This window comes from Rhincodon typus, chromosome 5 (assembly GCF_021869965.1).
Source record: "Rhincodon typus isolate 14 chromosome 5, sRhiTyp1.1, whole genome shotgun sequence".
Taxonomy (NCBI): Eukaryota; Metazoa; Chordata; class Chondrichthyes; order Orectolobiformes; family Rhincodontidae; genus Rhincodon; species Rhincodon typus.
The window spans coordinates 4,995,899-5,015,419 of record NC_063336.1 but is presented as its reverse complement, the minus strand read 5'-3'; the positions used below and the strand labels follow the sequence as shown (position 1 = coordinate 5,015,419).

Sequence of the window (19,521 nt, the reverse complement as noted above, 5' to 3'; positions counted from 1 at the left end):
CTGCCTGCCGCACACTGCTCCCAGTCTGCTTCACAGCGATACTGCCTTCCGCACACTGCTCCCAGTCTGCTTCACAGCGATACTGCCTTCTGTACACTGCTCCCAGTCTGCTTCACGCTGCTGCTGCTGCCTGCTGCACACTGCTCCCAGTCTGCTCCACAGCGATACTGCCTGCTGCACACTGCTCCCAGTCTGCTTCACACTGCTGCTGCCTGCTGCACACTGCTCCCAGTCTGCTTCACAGTGATACTGCCTGCTGCACACTGCTCCCGGTCTGCTTCAAAGCGATACTGCCTGCTGCACACTGCTCCCAGTCTGCCTCACAGTGATACTGCCTTCTGCACACTGCTCCCAGTCTGCTTCACACTGCTGCTGCCTGCTGCACACTGCTCCCAGTCTGCTTCACACCGATACTGCCTGCTGCACACTGCTCCCGGTCTGCTTCACAGCGATACTGCCTTCTGCACACTGCTCCCAGTCTGCTTCACAGCGATACTGCCTGTTGCACACTGCTCCCAGTCTGCTTCACAGCGATACTGCCTTCTGCACACTGCTCCCATTCTGCTTCACAATGAAGCTACCTGCTGCACACTACTCTCAGTGGCGACACAAGTGGATAAGTTGAACCAGAAGGTGCATGTCATGATTTGTTCATCGGTTAGGGCATAGAGTATGAGAATTAACAGGTCATGTTACAGCTGTAGAGGCCGTATTACAGAAGTCAGTCCACATTTGGTATATTGTGTACAGTTGTGGTTATCACACTACCAGAAAGTGGACAGAAAAGGTATACCAGGATGTTGCCTGGCTTGGAGGGTATTTGCTATGACAAGAGATTGGACAACTTGGTTTGTTTTTACATGAATGTTGGACGCCGAGAGGCAACCTCATAGAGGTCTACAAAATTATGAGAGTCATGGATAGAATAGATAGTCCGAGTCTTTTTCCCAGGGTAGAAATGTCAATTACTGTGGGTCATATGTTTAATGTAAAAAGGGGAAAGTTTAAAGGGGATGTGAGAGGCAAGTAGGATTGGTAAGTGTGCCAGGTATGCACAGCCAGAGGAGGTAGTAGAAGCAGATACAATAGCAATGTTTAAGAGGCATCTTGGCAAATACATTAATAGGCAGGGAACAGAGGGATACAGACTGTATAAAGGCAAAAGGTTTTTAGTTCAGAAAGACATCATGTGTCAACGCAGGCTTGATGGGCTAAAGTGTCTATTCCTGTGCTGTACTGTTCTTTGAACTGCCTCCAATGCATTTACCTTCTTCCTTAAATAAGGAAACCAAAATTGCACACAGTAATTCAAGCTGTGGTCTCACTAGTATCCTGCATGACTGCTGCACAACATCCTACTTTTCAGTTGAATTCTTCTCGCAGAAGAGGATAGCATTCCCTTAGCTTTCTTGATTACACTCTGTAACTTGTAAAGGCCAATTTATACTTGGACTGTGGGCTGAATATATGAAAAGATATTCATTTAAAACAAGGAAACTGCATAAGATGATGTTTGCAGTTTTAAAAAACAAGTTACCCAAGCACACTGTAAGTTATATCCATGATGTGGGTGTGCCGGTGTCACTTCACTTGATGAAAGGGCAGCGCTTCAAAGGCTTGTGATTGCTAATAAACCTGTTGGACTATAACCTGGTGTTGTGTGACTTCTGACTTTGTAAGTTATATCGACAATGTTGCCTTATTCAAGCAGTGTGAGAGCATTCCAAACAGAATGGCCCCATCTGTGTGTTTATGACAAATTTGGCCAGCAATAAAAACTTTTGATTAGCTTTTCAATTCGGACCAGCAATTGTGGGTGGACTCAGCACTCTGACAACCACCATATTAGCTCCTGGGCCGGTGGTTACAACTTTAGGTATGGATAATTCAGCAGAAGCATCCAGCCTACGAAGAGTAAGCATCGTCTCTCTCTCTCTCTGTTCTGGTGGAGAGTGAAAAATAATCACTGTTCAATAGTTACCACCCCTGCATATTGTTCTGTCTGAAAACAGGATAGGCCATATTTAGAGTCACTGAAAGGATGCATCCTCAGCCAGTGAATAAAAGACTGAGAATTGGTACTTCCATAGCTTTGCACCATTAACAAAGAATTGGGAGGTACTGTTGGAAAGCCGATAGAAAACCATTCATCAATGTCTGGAATTTTGCCAGAAATATGCTTCTGTATGTTAATATCTTCCCAACAATAATAAATGTCTTGCCTTGTATGGGAATATTAAGGAGGGGGTAGTGTTTAAGTTGCAGAATTATAGACCAGGATTATGGATAAAGGGCAACCAGTAGATGTGTTGCATTTGGACTTCCAGAAGGTGTTCAACAAGTTCCTCACGAAAGGTTAAGTCAAAGATAAGAGCTCATCGTGTTGAAAGTAGTGGATAGAAAATTGGCTAAGGGGCAGGAAACAGTGAGAGGGGATAAGGGATTCTTTATCAGGTTGGCAACTTGTAACTAGTGAGGCTCCACACAGATCAGTGCTGGGATCACAACTATTTAAAATACACTCTAATGACTTGGAGGAAGGAAGTGAATGTACTGTAGTCAAATTTGAAGATGACACAAAAATTTGTGTGAAGGCAAATTATGAAAGAGATACAGTTTACAGAAGTTAAGTAAATGGGCAAAAAATTGGCTAATGGACTATAAGGTGAGAAAATGTGAAGTTGTCATTTGGAAGGGAGAACAAAAGAACAGAGTAATAATTAAGTGGGGAAAAACTGCAGAAAGCTGCACCACAAGTGGACTTAGGGGAACTTGTGCATGGAACACAGAAAACTAGCACAGTGGTGTAGCAGGTAATCAGGAAGGCTAATGGAATGCAGGGCCCTTATTTCAAGGGAATTGAATTCTATAGAGCTCTTTGCTTTGTTTTCTGTTATCTTTGTAGCATCTAGTCTTGACTGCTTGTTTATTGTTAAGTTTTTTCCCTGTGTCCCTTTCTGCCAGTCTCTGATCTTCATTTTCCATATTGATGTTTTACTTTCTTGCTTCAACTCCTTTCCTTGATTTGTTGCACTTACCCAAGCTTGATCCCTCAGACCTGTTTGTTTAGTACTTCTACCTGTGGCAGATTTTACAACAGGGATCACCAATTTTCCCCGCTCTTTCTTTCTTTACAGAAATTGTTTCAGCTTATTTATAAAAGTACACTTTCCCATAAGTCTCATCAAGCCTTATTGACTATTGAGAGCATGTTTGAACTATGTGTTAAAGTCGTTACCTTTAAAATTGGTTTCCAATTAAGAGCAGAAGAGCTAATGTAGACCATCCCCATTCTGGACACTGTGGCTGGAGATGCATTCTCAATGTTGTGTACTTCAAACAGCAGTTTGCAGGAAGGAGCCATGGGAATACGGTCACCATTAGCCAAAGTTAAAGTCTTGTTGTCGTCGAGTACAGAATTTAAATTTTCTATCCAGATAGCATCCACTGGACCATCCAGGATTATCCAGATATTCTCACCTACAGAACAAGTAATGCAACACAATACACAAAGATATTAACAAGCATCAGGTTTGGCCTGATGTTATTGATTTGCACCACAAATCATTGATTAAGGGTGAGCTATCTGTGGGGTATTTATCTGATGTGTGTTTGTGGGTTATTTGTAGGGATCACATTTAAGCTCTGGGGTTGCAGCACAGCACTGAGCACAGGCTCTGTCCAGTCTTGCCACCATGACAGATCAAGGACAGGGGACATACAGCCAGGACACAGCAAGGCTGCTGAGAGAGGCAGCTTGGACAGAGTGAGGTGGGAGGGAAAGGCTGCTGGGACATGGTGAGGCCAGCGGGAGAGGCTGCTGGGACACAGTGAGGCCAGCGGGAGAGGCTGCTGGGACAGAGTGAGGCTGGCGGGAGAAGCTGCCGGGACAGAGGAGGCTGGTGGGAGAAGCTGCTGGGACAGAGTGAGGCCGGCGGGAGAGGCTGCCGGGACAGAGGAGGCTCGCGGGGACGCTGCTGGGACAGAGTGAGACCGGTGGGAGAGGCTGCTGGGACAGAGTGAGTCAAAAGTACCTTTTTTTGACTTGATAGATTTCCTCCAAAGTGTTGAGAAGATCCCATCAGTCCAGTCATTAGTTGCAGGATCCAGTCGTCCAAACATCTGTGGAGCAGTGATAGCCTTAGGATTCATGCGCATTTCCCGATGAGGAGCTCCACATTCAGTCAGTGAATGCATAAGAGTACGAATTACACAAGTCTTCCCAGAGCCACTAGGACCCAATGTCATCAGCCCATGACGAACCCTGGCTGTTTCGTATAGCTGCATGGATATAAAAGAAAATAAAATGGTAAAAAACCATTGTGGAAAGACTGGAGGAAAGTGCATTTCATTCTGAGAAGGCCTTTGAGAGGTAACCTGATACAAATATTTAAGATAGTTTTGGTAATGGAATGATTCAATTCAGAATTTTTCCTTAAACAGAATTAAGCTAAGATTAGCATTGCTATCAGGACAATGATCAACGTTTGGAATCGACATTTTAAAATAGGTGATAAATATACAAATTATTTAAGAATAAATTAAATGATACAGTGGAGACTTTAGGATTTAATAGCAGTTAAATGACCTCCTAATAAATTCTTTATTAAACTTGAAGACAGGGGAATGGAAACAGAAACTCCTGCAAATGCTGGAAGCTAGAGTCAAAAAATGTGGAACTTCTTTTACTGCTGAGGTATGACTTATCCAAAGTGATTGTTGCATCAAATAAAAGGTATGGTGTCTCTAAAGCAGCTTCTTTCAAAATTTATTCATAGAATGTGGGCATTGCTGGCTGGGCCAACATTTATTACCCATCCCTAACTGCCCTTAAGAAGGTGTTGAGAACTGCCTTCTTGAACCATTGAAGTGCATTTGGTCACCTACAATGCCATTAGGAGGGGAGTTCCAAGAATTTTACCCAGCAACATTGAAGGAACAGCAATATGTTTCCGGGTCTGGTTATTGAGTGGCTTGGAAGGGGACTTGCAGGTGGTGTTGTTTCCATGTATCTGCTGCTCTTATCCTTCTAAATGGCAGTAGTCTTGCTTTGTCCTGGATGGTGTCAAACTTCTTGAGTGTTGTTGGACCTGCACCCATCCAGGCAAATGGGGAGTATTCCATCACACTCCTGGCTTATGCCATGTAGATGGTGGAGAGACCTTGGGAGTCAGGACATGGCTTACTCCCTGCAAGGTTCCTAGCATCTGACCTGCTCTGGTAGCCACACTATTGTATGGCTGGTCCAGTTCAGTTTCTGGTTCATGGTAATCCCCAGGATGCTGATTAGTGGGGTCATTCAAAAATGGTAATGCCATTGAAGAGTTTCTTATTGGAAATGGTCTTTGCCTGGCATTTATGTGACAGAAATGTTACTTGCCGTATGTTAGTTCAGTCCAACCTGAATATTGCCTAAAGCTGCTGCATTTTGGCATGGACTGTTTCAGTATCTGATGGTGAACATTGTGCAAGTATCAGTGAATATGCTCATCTCTGAATTTATGATTGAGGGCAGGTCACTGATGAAACAACTGAAGATAGTTGGGCCTTGGACTCTACCCTGAAGGACGCCTGCAGAGATGTCCTGGAGCCAAGATGACTGACCTCGAACCACCACAACCATCTTCATATGTACCAGATTTGGCTCCAAACAGCAGAACCTTTCCCCTGATTCCCATTGATTCCAGTTATACTAAGGTTCCTTGGTGATGCTCTCGGTTGAATCCTCTCTTGATGTCAAGGCTGTCACTCTCACCTCACTCCTGGAATTTATCTCTTCTGTCCATGTTTGAAACACGGCTGAAATGAGGTCAAGATCTGAATGGCCCTCACGGAACCCAAACTGAGTAAGTCAGTGAGCAAGCTGTTGCTAAGCTGGTGCTGCTTGATAGCACTGTTGTCAATAACGTACATAACTTTACTGATGAGTCATAGAGTCTTACAGCAAAGAAACAGATACTTCTGTCCAACTCATCCACGCTGACCAAGTCTCCCAAATTAATCTAGTCCCACTTGTCTGTGTTTGGCCCATATCCCTATAAACCTTTCCTATTCATGAGAGACACTGGTAATTGGTGGGGTTGAATTTGTCCTGCTGTTTGTGTACAGGACATACCTGGGCAATCTTCCACATTTTCGGGTAGATGCCAGTGTTGTAACTATACTGGAACAGTTTGGCTAGGTGTGTGGCAAGTTCTGGAGCACAAGTCTTCAGCACTATTGCCAAAATGTTGTCAAGTTCCATAGTCTTCATTGTATCTACTGCCTTCAGCTGTTTCTTGATACTATGTGGAATGAACAAAATTGGCTGCAGACTGGGTTTCTGTGATTCTGGGGACATCTGGAGGCCTATATTTCCCTTCATAGTCTTGAGTGTCTTGTTCGATGCAAGGTGGTCAGTCAGGATGCATTTCCTTTTTTGAGACTTTCTGTGGACTGAACCCATTTAAGAATCAACTGCATTGTGTGGGTTTGGAGTCACATGTAGGCCAGACACAGGTAAGGTCAGTAGTTTCCTTCCTTAAAGGGCAATCGTGTACTAGATGGCTGTTTACAACAATCAACAATTGATCATCATTAGACTCTTAATTGCAGACTTCTGTACAAATTTACTATCTGCAATGGTGGGATTCAGATCCAGACCCCTAGAACATTACCTGAATCAGAAGATTAATTGTTTCTTGATTTTATACGACTACACCATCACCTCACCTATTGAAACAATATTAAAGATAAATGCCATGTACTGTAAGTGAATGTTTTAATAACTCAGTACATTTACCTGAACCAGTTTGAGATTCCAGGGTGGGTGATTAACTAATCCTGCTATTTCCACCTGATTGGCTACAGCAGCCTGCAGTTCCACGTAGGTGCTACTATCTAACTGTATACCCGGGAACAGATCACTGATCAGGCTGAGGAAAAGGGGCTCATCTTCATCCACCTGTTAATGAAATTCAAATTCATTATAATTTGTCTATTCTCACTGCAAAACATTTGGTTCGAGAAACCCTGGTGGCTCTGTTGGCTCCATCAGAATGACAGCACAAAAGGACTTTCACCTAGCAATTTGTTAAGTTACTGACTGATAAAGTGACCTCATTTGAATTATCAGAAGATGTGAAATCTGGCAGAACAACTATATCCAAACAATGATATCAGGCCAAATATACCCAATTTTCTCCAATTGTCCATATGTCCCACTGACAGAACTTTAGAGAGTTATGGGCAAGAATGAAAATGAACTGAAACTCTAGCAGGAGTGTAATTTCTTTCATCCCTGAATCTGTGAACAAGTTGAGATGTTGCATGATTTGCGTAGGCTTTCTGCAGATTATGAAGTTAGTTATTTGTAGGCTTGTTTCTAGGATTTGGTTTTCTGTAGCAATGAACTTGAAAAGGAAGAGGCTTTGAGAACTTATGATGTTGCACTCTCCAGGTTTAAGGTCAGAAATGTTATCATCTGTTATGCAGTTGCTGTGTCTCTACGCAGATGGCACTTAAAAATTAAGAGGTGACCAGCATGCCTGCCATACCATTTGGATTCTCAAAATCACCTTTGCCAAAACAATATTATGCTTCAGTGAATTAGCCATTACTGTTTGTAGACATTAAACTTGTGGTTTGAAACAAGTATCATGTCAGCTTCAAAATAACCTTTTTAGGTCAGAAAATACCTTTTGGAATGTGCCTTTTCACCTTTTCAGGAAATTGTGGGCAATTGAATTTGCAGACCTGGTTGAATAATTCATTTGCAACATTTCAATGTCCATTTTTAAAAGAAAAATGATTTTCAGAATGCTCCAAATGGAACACAGTTCCTGTGTTAAAAGTGAAGTGTAGACATGACTTTACTGGGCACTCAGGCCTCTGCAATATGGGAAAAAAAAATGGAATCTTGGTTGCATTCATCTTACTTTGTTTTTATCATGTCTGCAAGACATGGAGAGAAATCATAAACTGTCTTGATTGTTTATCTGTGATTCTGTTAAAAAGCTATATAGAGTCATAGAGGTTTACAAAGTGACAACAGGCCCTTTGGCCCAAATTTGTCGATGCATATATTTTTAAATGTAAACTTCAACATGAACTGTACTGAACTAAAACGGAGGCTATCATTGTTCCAATGATTCAATGGACCACAATTGGAAGGATTCCAATCAACAGCAATCAGGACAGAAAGAGCAATATCCCTGAGAATGCCATAACTTTGCATTGTAGGGATATTGCAGTCAAACTAACAGAAAAGAATGTGAGGCAGTGGGATGGTGAAAGGTGAGTGCAGGTAGGCAGTGGTGGGAATTGGTCAGTGAGGTGGGAGGAGCGGATAGGTGGGCATCTTCTGGCTTTACAATCAAGCCTACCCCAACTCAGAGCCTCCCTCTCCCAGACCTACAAAGGACCTCTTCTGTTTTTCATTCTTCGCAGGACCCACGACCTCAATCAACGATTTTACTCCATCCTATCTGACATCAAAAACCGTAAGGGCACTAAACTTACTGGTGCCTGCAACCAAACACAGGCCTCTTCCAACCCCCAAGTCCTCAACCCTACCGAGGACCTCCCACACAATGTGGCTGGCGCCAGTGACCATGTGGTTACCGTCGCCTCACCGGCTGACGCCACTGATCTCGTCACATCCACCGACACTGGTCATGTCACTTCCGATGCCACAAACCATGGCTCCGGTGCTGCCACTCACACTGCGGACGCCGCCACTTCCATCGCCGACGCTGCTCCCGCTGCCAACATCAAGGACGATTAAACCCCGCCCACTGCAGCGTTGCTGGTGATGTCACTAACTCCACCCCCACACCCAGCTCCAACCCAGCCACCAGCTCTGCACCCAGTCCCAGCCTCAAGCCCAGACTCCATCTCCCCAGACATCCTCCTCACTGAGGATGAGCGGTCAGTCCGCAGTAAGGGACTCACCTTCATCGCTCTCCACCCACACATCAATGAATACTGCTCACGCTTGGACATCAAACACTTTTTCTGCCACCTCCGCCTCCGCACCTGTTTCTTTAACTGCAAAGCTAACCCACCCTCTACAGACCCCTTCTCCCACCTCCAACACAGCCCATCCTCCTGGACACCACACCAAGGCCTCCTACCCTCCCTCAACCTCTTCATTTACAACTGTCGTTGCATCATCGCAACCTCTCTACCCCCTCACTCACTCTAACTCTCCCCCAAAGAACGTGCAGCCCTCCATTCCCTCCGCTCCAACCCCGACATCACCATCAAACCCGCAGATATAGGAGGCGCAGTAGTAGTATGGTGCATGGACCTTTACATAGCCGAGGCCAGGCGCCAATTCTCTGACACCTCCCCTTATCACCCTCTCGATCATGACCTCACCCCTGACCACCAAACCATCGTCTCTCAGATCATCCATAACCTCATTACCTCAGGTGACCTCCCATCCACAGCCTCCAACCTCATCGTTCCCCAACACTGCACCGCCCATTTCTATCTCCTTCCCAAAATCTCCAAACCTGACTGTCCTGGCCGACCCATTGTCTCTGCCTGCTCCTGCCCCAGTGAACTTATCTCCGCTTACCTTGACTCTGTTTTCTCCCCCCGGTCCAAGAACTCCCCACTTACATCCGGGACACCACCCTTGCCCTCCACCTCCTCCAAGACTGCCAATTCCCTGGCCCCAAACACTTCATCTTCAGTATGGACGTCCAATCCCTATACACTTGCATTCCTCACATGGATGGCCTAAAAGCCCTCTGCTTCTCCCTCTCCCGCAGGCCCAACCAGTCCCCCTCCACCGACACCCTCATCCGCTTAACCGAACTCATCCTTACCCTTAACAACTTCTCCTTCAACTCCTCCCATTTCCTACAGATTAAGGGGGTGGCCATGGGAACCTGCATGGGCCCAAACTATGCCTGCCTTTTTGTAGAACACGTGGAATAGTCCCTCTTCTGCAGCTACACCGGCACTATCCCCCATCTCTTCCTCCGCTACATTGATGACTGTATCAGCGCTGCCTCATGCTCCCATGAGGAGCTTGACCAGTTCATCAACTTTACTAATACCTTTCACCCCAACCTCAAGTTCACCTGGATCATATCGGATACCTCTCTCTCCTTCCTAGACCTCTCTGTCTCCATCTCTGGTGACCGCCTCAAAACCGACATCTATCGCAAGCCCACTGACTCCCACAGCTACCTAGACTACACCTCCTCTCACCCACTTTCCTGCAAGAATGCGATCCCCTACTCCCAATTCCTCCAAGTCTGCTCCCAAGATGGGGCGTTCCACTCGCGAACATCCCAGATGTCCTCTTTTTTTCAAGGACTGCAACTTCCCTCCTTCAGTGGTCGAAAATGCTCTCGATTGCATCTCTTGTGTTTCCCGCACCTCTGCCCTCACATCCCCTGCCTGCAACAAAAAAAAGACAGAATACCCCCTTGTCCTCACATATCACCCCACTAATCTCTGTATTCAACATATCATTCTCTGCCACTTCTGCCACCTGCAATCCGACCCCACAATCAAAGATATATTTCCCTCCCCACTCCGAGCTGCCTTTCATAGGGATCACTCTCTCCACAACTCCCTCATCCGCTCCACACTCTCCCCTAGTCCTATCACCCCCGGGACCTTTCCCTGCAACCGCAGGAAGTGCTACACCTGCCCTACATCTCCCCCCTCACCTCCATCCCAGGTACCAAACAAACCTTCCACATTAGACAGAGGTTCACCTGTATATCTGTCAATGTGGTCTATTGCATCCGCTGCTCCCTATGTGGCCTCCTCTACATTGGTGAGACCAAGCGGAGGCTCGGAGACTGCTTTGTAGAGTCCCTGCGCTCTGTTCATGACAAATGACAACACCTTCCGGTTGCGAACCACTTCAACTCCTCCTCCCATTCCCTGGGCGACACGTCCATCCTGGGCCTTCTCCAGTGTCACACTGATGCCTCCCGCAAACTGGAGGAGCAACATCTCATATTCCGCCTTGGGAGCCTACAACCCAATGGTCTAAATGTGGACTTTACCAGTTTCAAAATCTCCCCACCCTGGGCCTCATCCCATGACCAACCCTCTCTCTCACCCCGTCTCCTTGACCTGACACAACCCGCCCATCTTCTGTCCCACCTATCCGCTCCTCCCACCTCACTGGCCAATCCCCACCACTTGCTACCTGCACTCACCTGTCACCATCCCACATACCTTCTCTAGCTCCATTCTTCCTCTCTCTATTTATTTCGGAGCTCCCTTCCCCCTCCCCCATTCCTGAAGAAGGGTCCCGACCCGAAACATCAACTTCCCTGTTCCTCATGCTGCCTGGCCTGCTGTGCTCCTCCAGCTCCACACTGTGTTAACTCTGACTCCAGCATCAGCAGTTTTTACTATCTCTGATAAAAGAATGTGAGACATTATTTGGATAGTGGCAGTCTTTAAAAAGTAGAAAAGTAAAGATTCAGGGCCAGCATGTTCCTTAAAGAATGAAGGGCAAGGACAGCAAGTCCAGGGAACCCTGGATGTCAAGGGATATTGAGAGTTTGATCAAGAAAAACAAGGAAGTCATGTTAAAAACAGGGGAGGCCATTTAGAATTGTAGAGCTGGGGGGGTGCTTTAAAAATAAATTAGAAGGGCAAAGATGGGCCATGAAATATCTTTGGCAGACAGGTTTAAGGAAAAACTGAAGGCATTTTATAAGTATATTCAGAGCAAGAGAATTACCTGGGAAAGAGTGGGACCTATTAGAGACCAAAGCAGCAGTCTACACATGGAGCTACAGGACGTAGGCGAGGTCTTAAATGAATATTTGTCACCTGTGTTCACAAAGGAGAAAGACATTGTAGCTGGAGCTGGGGGTGTCAATTGGGATGGTGAAGTTCTCGAACATGTTAAGGCTAATAAGGAGGAGATTTAGATGCTTTAGCAGGCATAATGGTGCATATGTCCCCGGGCCTGATTAAAATTATCCCAGGCTGTTATGGGAGGCATGGGGGGAGATTGCTGGGGCTGTGGTGGAGATAGTTAATATTTTATTGGTCAAAGGTGAGGTGCAAGATGACTAGAAGATAGTTAGTGTGGTTCCTTTATTTGGGAAGGGCAGCAGGGACAGGCCAGGTAATTACAGACTAGTTAGTCTAAAGACAGTCATTGGAAAATTATTGGAAGAAAACTGCTGAGGGAATGAATAAATTAATACTGGGAAAGGTAGGGATTGATCAGGGATAGTCAGCATGGATTTGCTGGAAAGCTGGTCCAAAACTTAACTTACAAATAGGAGGGAAAAGCTGATGGTGGACAGATGTTTCTGTGCTTGGAAGCATGTGACCAGCAGTGTATTGAAGATGTTGGTGTTAGGACCCTTGCTGTTTGTTATGTACATTAAGGACATGGATGTGAATGTGGAAGGTAAAATTAGTAAGTTTGCAGATGGCACATAAATTGGAGGTATTGTTGATAGTGTAGAGAATGATCTCTACTAACTGGTCTCAGTTGGTAAACTGAGCAAAGCAATGGCAGATGGAATTTAATCCTGATAAGTGCAAGGAGATGCATTTTGGGAGGTTGCATAAAAGAAGAACGTACACAAAGAATGGTAAGTCCCTCCTGAGAACTAAGGAACAAAGGGACCTTGGTGTACAAGAAGAACAGCACCTCATTTTCTGCCTGCGGACCCTGCAGCCTTGTGGACTCAATATTGAGTTTGCTAACTTTTAGGGCCTGAGCTCTCCCATGTCCTTACCCCAAACCCCACAACCAGCCCTTGGTATCACATAGTCTGCTATTACTCACCATCCATTGTTAGTCACTAACAGTCCCTATTAACAGTTATTCACCCTCCTAGCCAGATCGTTATCCATTCCTTTGTCTGTCCAACTGCTCTTCTCTCTCTTTGGGCTCTATCCCCATCAATCGTTTACTCTTACCCCTCCCCCCACCATTTCTTCTACATATAAGCTGACATTTTCCGAGCGACCATCAGTTCTGAGGAAGGATCACTCGACCCGAAACCTTAACTTTGATTTATCTTCACTGATGCTGCCAAACCTGCTGAGCTTTTCCAGCAATTTCTATTTTTGTCTCTCATTTACAGCATCTGCTATTCTTTTGGTTTTTATGGTCTTACGGTTTTAAGCAGCTGCTGATGGCTGTGATCAGAACATTATCCTAAGGAATTACTCCAAAGATGTCCTGGGCCTGAAGTGATTGATCTCCAATAATCACAATATCTTCCTCTGTGCTGAGTTGTTTCTTCACATGATCGATACCTTACGTTTTATATGCCCGGTGCTGTCCCTGTGATGCCTCCCTGCACTCTTCATTGAACCATGGCTGATCCCTTGGCTTGGTGATAATGGGATTTGGTAGGCCATAAGGTTATAGATTACGGTTGAATATGATTCTGTTGCTGCTGATGGCCTACAGTGCGTCACGGATGCTAAAACTTGAGCTCTACATCTGTATGAAATCTTTCCTATTTAGCACCGTAGTATTGCCGTAATGTACAATTTCCTCAATATGAAAGTCGGCATTATCTCCTCAAGGATTATGTACTGGCTACTTCTATCAATACTGTCACTGACGCACAAATGGGAGATCATTTAAGGAAAGAACAGATTTGCTTATGGTCATTTTGGGACTCATTGTATGAAAGGAGAACGTATACTTATACCATGATTGATCTACATGAAGGTTTTAAAGTTAGCCTGGTTTTGATGTTTAAGCTTGAGCAAGGTGGAAGCTCTGAAGTCTAAAATACCCTGTAGGCTGACCTGCAAATTGTATCTTTGTCTTTCTGTGACTTGGCTGTTTCAACTGAGGCAGGTCATTCTTCTAAAGTAGAAAGGTAAAAAAGGGGAATCTTCAACCATAATATTAAAAAATCTAAAGGCAGATTTCTAATGATGATAATTTTCCCCATCAAATGAATTAGGTCACATAGTCTGCTGCAACATTCAGTCTGGCCTGTCCTCTGCACTATTTATTGGCTGAATATCAGACAGTGTCAACATTTAAAACATATTAAAGAAATACTTTTCCATTTTTACTCACCAGTTTTGACAGATTCATATCTCTCAGTACCCTCATGACAATTGTTGATTCGCTGTCTTCCGGCCGTGCTCTCTTCTGAGCTCCCAAAGTCCTCAAGACAGAAAGAATGTTTCTCAAGCCAAAGTCATAATGAACCTGTTGGTAATTAATTTAACAATCAATAAAATTATTGATTGAACTGTTCTCTAAATGAAGATCTTTAGTGGAGATTTTCAATCAAAAAAACCTTCACCAGCAAAGAACAGAAAACACAGAAAATTTACAACATAGAAGGAGCCCATTGCATCTGTACTGGTTGGAAAATAACTCTCAATTTGTTACAGCACTTCTAGCCCATGTCCATTTAAATGCCATGAGATTTCTGTCTTTTTCAATACATTCAGGTAACAGGTTCTGGACCCCACCAACTTCCTGAGATTTTCCTCCATGATATTCATTGTACCATTAACTATAAATCTACATATTCAATCTATTGTGATTAATGGCTTCTCTGATGAGGGGTATAGTCCTTTCCAAATTGAATATGTCTTAGCCTTTAAGGATTTTGTACACTCATTTCATCTTTCTTTAGCCTCTTCTTCCATGTTCCATAAAGAAAATAACCCCAGTCTATCCAATTCTTCTTATAACTAAAAACCTTCATCCCTAGCAACAGCCTTGTAAATCTCTTCTGTACACTAGTGTTTTTGAGCACCCTTCAGATAGAAGATCACCATGCTCATCGTCTGTAGTTTCTACTAAGGTTATGATGGGTAAGTAGGTGGTAGCTACATCAATCTGCAACCAAAAGCTTTTGATGTAAATAAGATGTCATGGGCAATGGGCCTGGTGGCCAGGCACGAGTCCCTTTCGCCATGCTGCTGCCGCTGGAATGAAAGTAGCCATTCTTTGGCACCATCTCACCTCTGTTGACAAAACTGGTGTCATCTTGGTTATACACTTGATTACAAAAGCAGAATTTTAAAAAAGCAGAAATAAAGGAAACAAAGCCAAAAGGAATGAGAAACGTCCAGATATTGAAGTCTTATTTAAGTCTTATCTCAATGCAGGCCAGGCCAAGCCACAGCCTGGAGTCTCGGGACGAGCTGAGTGCTTGCTGCTGTGGACGCTACCACCTCCAATCTCCTCCTGATGCCACTTCCGATTCTATAACTACCTGTGCAGCAACCAGATCCTGGAACATGCTCATTCAGGGCCTGCTCGCAGCCTCTGATCGCTGGATCCTGTAACATGCTCGGGCAGGGCCCATCACCAATGCCTTGCCTTTGCAATAGACTTTAAACAAATGGGCAAGAAAAAAAAACAACAAAAAGAAAGAAAAAGAAAAAAAGAGCATATGGAAGCAAACGTGCTTAGGAGATTGAATACAGTGCTGCTACTCCGCTGCTATTTTGGAGTTCATTGAACTTGCCTTCACTATATTTCCATGCAGAACATTCCATAAACCATACTCACTGCGTGAAAAAGGTTTTTCTCACATCGCCTTTGCTTTGTTTGCACCTCACTTTAAATCTATGCTGTTTTGTTCCTTTTGCAAGAAAGAACAGCTTCTCTCTAAACTATCCACTATCTATCATGATTTTGAAAACCTCTAACAAATTTCCTTTCAGCCTTTTTATCCACAAAGAGACCAGTCCCAACTTCTTCAATCTATCCTCACAACTGGATTTTCTCATTTCTGGAACTGTTCTTATAAATTGTTTCTGAACTTCTTCTAATGTGTTCACACCTTTTGTATAATTTGGCACCTACAACTGGACACAAAACTCCAGTTGAGGTCTACTAGGTGTCTTATACAAGTTCAACATCACCTCCTTGAACTTGTACTCTATGCTATTATTAATAAAACACCCTGTATACTTTATTAACTGCTCTCTCCACCTGTCCTGCCACTTTCAATGGTGATCAGAGTGGAGAGATGAGAAGAAGCTTGATTTAGAGAGAGGGCTGGATTCAGTAATCTGTAATATATAGATGTAAATAAAAAAGGGTTACCGCATTGACAAGTGTGAGACTGCATTACACTGGGATATGCATAAATGAAGGATTTTAGAGACCAAGAAGTGTGATCATCTAGTTAATGTCAGCAATCTCTCAGCGTGTATGTGTAGACATCCACAGCCCAGACATATTCAGGAGATGTATCTAAGAATGCTAACAATAAAGTTCACATTAAGCATAGCATAAAGCATGGTGGAGGATGGCAGTGAGGGAAACTTCAAGAGTCAGGATTTGAAGTCAGATCACAGTTTATGAAGTGCAGGAGAAAAGCAGGAGGACTTCACAGGCCAGGACAGAATCTCAGAAAACTTTGAACATAAGGCAACAAAGCAAGAAAGCTCTGAAAGGGTAGGAAAGAACTTAAGAACATTTTGAAGGACTTGAAGGAAAAGAGGGAAAAACCCAAATCGACTTACCCAGGTCAGTGTGATGTAGCAATCGGTTCAAATGGCAGCTCCAGCCGAAACAGTACCATTATCACAACCATGGAAAATTTGGAGGGCCCATAATTTGACCAGAAAGTGAAACTCTGGAAGCAGCAGTTTCAGTGCTACAGAATTGCACCAGACTTGCATGCAACCACACTGAAGGAAATAAATATGATCTAACGGCATTATGAAGGGGTGGTTGTATAAGTTTGATAAGGACTGTGTCCTGATATTAAGGGATATCTGACATTCCAGGGGAATGAATCAGAGGATGAGGTATTCAGCCTTCCAACAGACACAACAGGGAGTGAGGTTGTTAATAAAGAGATGCGGTCAATGGAGCGTAATTGTGGACACAGGGATGGTTTGAAGTGTGTATATTTCAATGCTAGAAGTATCAGAAATAAGGCAGATGAACTTAGAGCATGGGTCAGTACTTGGAACTACGATGTTGTGGCCAAAACAGAAACTTGGGTAACTCAGGGACAGGAATGGTTGTTGGAAGTTCTGGGATTTAGATGCTTTAAAAGAAATAGGGAGAGTGGTAAAAGAGGCGGGGAGTGGCATTTTTAGTCAGGGCTAATATAGCAGCTACTGAAAGGCAGTTTGAGAATGATATGTCTACAGAGTCGGTTTGGGTTGAGGTCAGGATCAAGAAAGGAGCAGTTACTTTGTTGGGGTTTTTTTACAGACCCCCGAATACTTGCAGAGAAGTGGAGGAGCAGATTGGGAGGCAGATACTGGAAAGGTGCAGAAGTCACAGGGTTGTAGTCATGGGTGACTTCAACTTGCCAAATATTGATTGGAAACTTTTAGTTGTAATAGTTTAGGTGGAGCGGATTTTGTCCTGTGCATTCAGGAAGGATTCCTGACATAGTATCAAGATAGACCAACACGAGGAGAGGCCACTTTGGATTTCGTCCTTGGCAATGAACCGGGCCAAGTGTTAGACCTTCCGGTAGGAGAGCATTTTGGCTGTAGCGATCATAACTCTTTACTTTTACAATAGTCAGGGAAAAGGATAGGCACATACAGCAGGGTAAGGTTTATAATTGGGGGAAGGGTAATTATAATTCTGTTAGGCAAGAACTGGGTAACATAAAATGGGAACAGATGCTATCTGGGAAGAGCACTATTGAAATGTGGAGATTGTTTAAGGAATGCATACTGTGTGTGCTCGATATGTTTGTCCCTAGCAGGCAGGGAAGATAGGGTCGAGTGAGGGAGCCTTGGTTGGAATCATAGAATTCCTACAGTGTGGAAACAGGCCCTTCGGCTCAACAAGTCCACACCGCCCCTCAGAGCATCCCACCCAGACACATTCCCCTATAACCCACCTAATCTACACATCCCTGAACACTATGGGCAATTTAGCATGGCCAATCCACCTAGGCTGCACATCTTTGGACTGTGCGAGGAAACCGGAGCACCTGGAGGAAACCCACGCAGACACGGGGAGAACGTGCAAACTCCACACAGACAGTCACCCAAGTCTGGAATTGAACCTGGGTCCCTGGTGCTGTGAGGCAACAGTGCTAACCACTGAGCCACTGTGCCGCCCCTCAAGAGAGGTCTCAAGAGATGTCGAATGACTGGTTAAGAGGAAGAAGGTTGCTTATATATGGTTTAGGAAATACGGATTGAAAAAGGCTCTATTGGGATACAAGTTATCCAGGAAGGAGCTGAAGAAAGGGCTTAGGAGAGCTAAAAGGGGGCATGAGAAAACCTTGGCAGATAGGATCAAGGAAAACTCCAAGGCTTTTTACACGTACGTGAGGAATAAGAGAATGACCAGAGAAAGGGTAGGGCCGATCAAGGATTGTAAAGGGAATTTGTGCACGGAGCCTAAAGAGATAGGAGAGGTCCTTAATGAATACTTTTCTTCAGTATTCACAACTGAGAGGGACCTAGTTGTAGAGGAGGACAGTGTGAAACAGGCTGGTAGACTGGAGGAGGTCGATGTTAGTAAGGAAGATGAACTAGAAATTTTAAGGAACTTGAAGATAGATAAGTCCCCCGGGCCTGATGGGATTTATCCAAGGATTCTATGGGAAGCAAGGGAAGAGATCGCAGGGCCTTTGGTGATGATCTTTTTGTCCTCAGTGTCCATGGGTATAGTGCCGGAAGATTGGAAAGAGGCAAATGTCATTCCCTTGCTCAAAAAAGGGAATAGGGATAACGCCGGAAATTACAGGCCAGTTAGTCTTACATCAGTGGTGGGCAAATTATTGGAAAGGGGTCTGAGAGATAGGATTTATGATCACTTGGATAGGCACAGTTTGATTCATGATAGCATGGATTTGTGAGGGGTAGATCATGCCTCACGAACGTTATTGAATTCTTTGAAGGGGTGACCAAACACGTGGATGAAGGTAGAGCAGTGCATGTGGTATACATGGATTTAAGTAAGGTGTTTGATGAGGTAAGCTCATGCAGAAAGTAAGGAGACATGGGATAGGGGGAAATGTGGCAGATTGGATTCAGAATTGGCTGACCCTTAGAAGACAAAGGGCGATAGTGGATGGAAAATATTCAACATGGTGCTCAGTTACGAGTGATGTAACACAAGGATCTGTTCTGGGTCCTCTTCTATTTGTGATTTTTGTAAATGATTTGGATGTAGGAGTGGAAGGGTGGATTAGCAAGTTCGCGGACGATACGAAGATGGGTCGAGTTGTGGATAGTGCGGATGGCTGTTCTAGGTTACAAAGGGACATTGATAGGATGCAAAGCTGGGCTGAGAAGTGGCAGATGGAGTTTAACCCTGAAAAGTGTGAGGTGATTCATTTTGGAAGGACAAACTTGAAAGCAGAATACAGGGTTAACGGAAAGATTCTTGGCATGTGGTGGAGCAGAAGGATCTTGGGGTTCATGTCCACAGTTCCCTGAAAGCTACCACCCAGGTGGATAGAGTTGTTAAAAAGGCGTATGGTGTGTTAGCTTTCATTAATAGAGGGATTGAGTTCAACAGCTGTGAAGTTATGCTCCAGCTATACAAAAGCCTGGTTCGGCCACATCTGGAGTATTGTGTCCAGTTCTGGTCGCCTCATTACAGGAAAG

At 44.4% G+C, this 19,521-nt stretch overlaps 1 protein-coding gene across 1 annotated transcript in view; it reads right to left on the bottom strand.

Moving 5' to 3' along the window:
* LOC109930964 (dynein axonemal heavy chain 8-like) overlaps positions 1 to 19,521 on the bottom strand; it is a 2,199,840-nt gene that overhangs the window by 236,319 nt on the left and 1,944,000 nt on the right. The window contains 4 exon segments of the mRNA XM_048596622.1: positions 3,239 to 3,480; positions 4,035 to 4,281; positions 6,782 to 6,943; positions 14,033 to 14,167. Of these exon segments, the coding sequence (XP_048452579.1) occupies positions 3,239 to 3,480; positions 4,035 to 4,281; positions 6,782 to 6,943; positions 14,033 to 14,167 (786 nt within the window).